This window comes from Pungitius pungitius, chromosome 1 (genome assembly GCF_949316345.1).
Source record: "Pungitius pungitius chromosome 1, fPunPun2.1, whole genome shotgun sequence".
Lineage (NCBI taxonomy): Eukaryota > Metazoa > Chordata > Actinopteri > Perciformes > Gasterosteidae > Pungitius > Pungitius pungitius.
Window position 1 is genome coordinate 27,524,747 of NC_084900.1, and position 2,616 is coordinate 27,527,362.

The 2,616-nt window shown below is 39.6% G+C and overlaps 1 protein-coding gene across 1 annotated transcript; it reads left to right on the plus strand.

The window, feature by feature from the left end:
* The first annotated feature begins 403 nt into the window (after positions 1-403).
* On the plus strand, positions 404-2,232 carry wfdc2 (WAP four-disulfide core domain 2). Its single transcript, XM_062564063.1, has 4 exons — positions 404-553; positions 740-883; positions 1,012-1,149; positions 1,228-2,232. Exons 1-4 carry the CDS (start codon positions 451-453, stop codon positions 1,359-1,361), a joined length of 519 nt encoding a protein of 172 aa, XP_062420047.1. The 5' UTR covers positions 404-450; the 3' UTR covers positions 1,362-2,232.
* The last annotated feature ends 384 nt before the right edge of the window (positions 2,233-2,616 follow it).

Below are 2,616 nucleotides of genomic sequence, written 5' to 3' on the forward strand. Positions count from 1 at the left end.
AGGAGAATGCTGTGACCTGACGGAACACACACAGAACAGGGTCGCTACACTATACATAATGTGTACATGCTGGTGCAGCCATTGTTATAATGATTTGATATTGAATTTGAATCGCCTCTTTAACTCGTAACATTTTACTACATTTCAACTTTAGGTATGAATGTGTGCAACATTTAATTCTTCCAGAGACAATTCCATGACAAAACTATTCTTAATAATGTTTTTACATCAAGTCAAAAGAACAGAACAGTTTATTATTTAGCAACAAGACAATTTTGAAAAAAAAAGAAAGAAGTAAGTGAAGAGAGAAATTGAGAGAAATTGCAGAGATGGGAAGGTAACCCTACAGGCACAGGGACCCTGCGTGCTATGGCTGGGCTCCTCAGTGTGCAGGTTGTGTATGAGGGTATTTGTCCAAACAGGAATACATTCTTGTGAGAAAGAAGTAACATGGAGCAACACTGGCTGACAGTTTGTGCACTGATTTTAGCGCTCAGTGCCTTTATGCACCATGGAATAGCTTTTACTGCAGAAGCAGACGGTAATGTAACAGGTAATGTATCATTTGTTTAATGTATAATCTGCACGTTTATGGTTTTCTTCTGAAAAAAAGTTAGTGTTTGTGTGTTTCATTCCACAATCACATTTGGCTACAAGACCTCTTCGGTCCTGTTGTCCAGCTGATCGGTCCATCGTGATCACATCTCCTCTTCACTGCTTCATTGTCTCTTTCTTTCAGGGATTCTTCTAAAACGGGGCCACTGCCCACGTCTCCTTAATGTTATCCCATCACACAAAGGCTGTGTGTGTGATGAAGACTGTCCCGCTAACCACAAATGCTGTGTCTTTGATTGTGGAGCAGTTTGTGTCCATCCTGCTTTTAGTAAGAGCCACAATCTTTTATTTTTTCACAAAGATGTCTGACTCAAGTCAAAAGAATCAAGCAGGGACAGCTAGTATAATTCCAGTCAAGCTCTCTTTGTATATATTAATTCCTCTTTTTCCCATCAGCCAAACCAGGAGTGTGTCCTCGCAGACACTGGGGCTCCGGACCGTGTGCTGAATTTTGCTCCAATGACAGTGACTGTCCCAATGACGAGAAGTGCTGCCACAATGGATGTGGACATGAGTGCATTGCACCATACAAAGGTTGGATTTGACCAACAGTGTTGAAATAACTATTTTGGTTTTGGTTGTTCGCTAACCCTTTTTTTAATGACTTTTCAGTGAAGCTGGGTCGCTGTCCCATTCCCCGGGGAACCCCCATTTGTGCTGAGTTCTGCTATCATGATGGACAGTGTCCAGGGGAGCAGAAGTGCTGCAGGACATCTTGTGGCCACGCCTGCAGCGAACCCTGCTGATGGACAGCACAGCAACCGGGCTACAAAAACACAAACGTATCATTGTGTCCCTTTTTCCTTCAACATTTTTCATTTTGTGGTTGCACAGTTTGGTACAATAGTTGATTACTGGTTTGCACAAAGTGGAAGTCTTTGGGGGCGACCGTAAAGCTCCTTTAAATGACAGCATTTTATGTTCCTGTACTTTAAGTACACACACCCAAAAATAAAAATAAAACAAATCATTCTATTCTCTAAAAATGGAAGAGCAAGAACTATAGAATAACCTCCAGAATAGTAGTCTTCTCTTGATTAATTTGAACCCTGACTTAGTTTGATGCCAATACAATTTTGGTCAGTATTTTTGTACGCCTATTTTCATTAGATTAAGTTATTGATTGTATAACTTAATCTAATGAAAACACACTGTACTTAGCCCAGAATCAATGTGTGCTTTAACCAATAAACATGTTTCCTGAACCTAGAAAAGTCTTATATATTTATCAACGTGCTGTTGTATGAGTCTTGACTTTTAGAAGTTGCTTTTATTGTTTTTTTTACGCAAGCCTGGTGGAAAAAGAATGGAAAATGCTTATTAGCAGAAAACCAGACTATTTAAAGAGGTGACTGATGCACCTCAGCTTCACACATCTACATATCCAGCCCACCTTTTATATAATGCAGCCAAACGTTTTATCATTTTTGTACTTTGTACTTACCAACCACGAACATCTGTAGGCTATGTCACAGAAACCTGTGACGGGCTTCTAATCATCATCAGATAGGCATCCTATGTTGAGATATGACTAAATATGTGGAATGTTGCTTTGCTTTTATTTTTGTTCCATATTGTTGCCAGACGTGCAGGGCTGAGATTTGCTGACCGCCCAGACAAAGACTTCAGTGTATGTTTTTCTCAGAGTTTGCCAGAAGTGGGGCCATGTTTGTTTGCACAAAAATGTGGGCACTCACTGGGAAGTAATACAGCTTCAGCTCCAGTGCAGTTTAGAGCAATGTTGTCTTGCAATGCTACTTATTTGAACTAAATAAAAGAAAGATGTTGGAGTTTATTTTAAAGGCAATAAAAAACACTGGTTATTTCATACACACACACAGTAACATTTGCTACCACTATAAAAACTTTCTTGTTTGAAAGGATGTGTGTGCCTAAAATAATTTTGCAGTTGAACATGTTAAATAGCCTCCACTCCCGGGAACTAAAGTTACTGCTCCCTTCTCCCTGTTTGGGGATAACTTTCAATCAAATCAATAAACA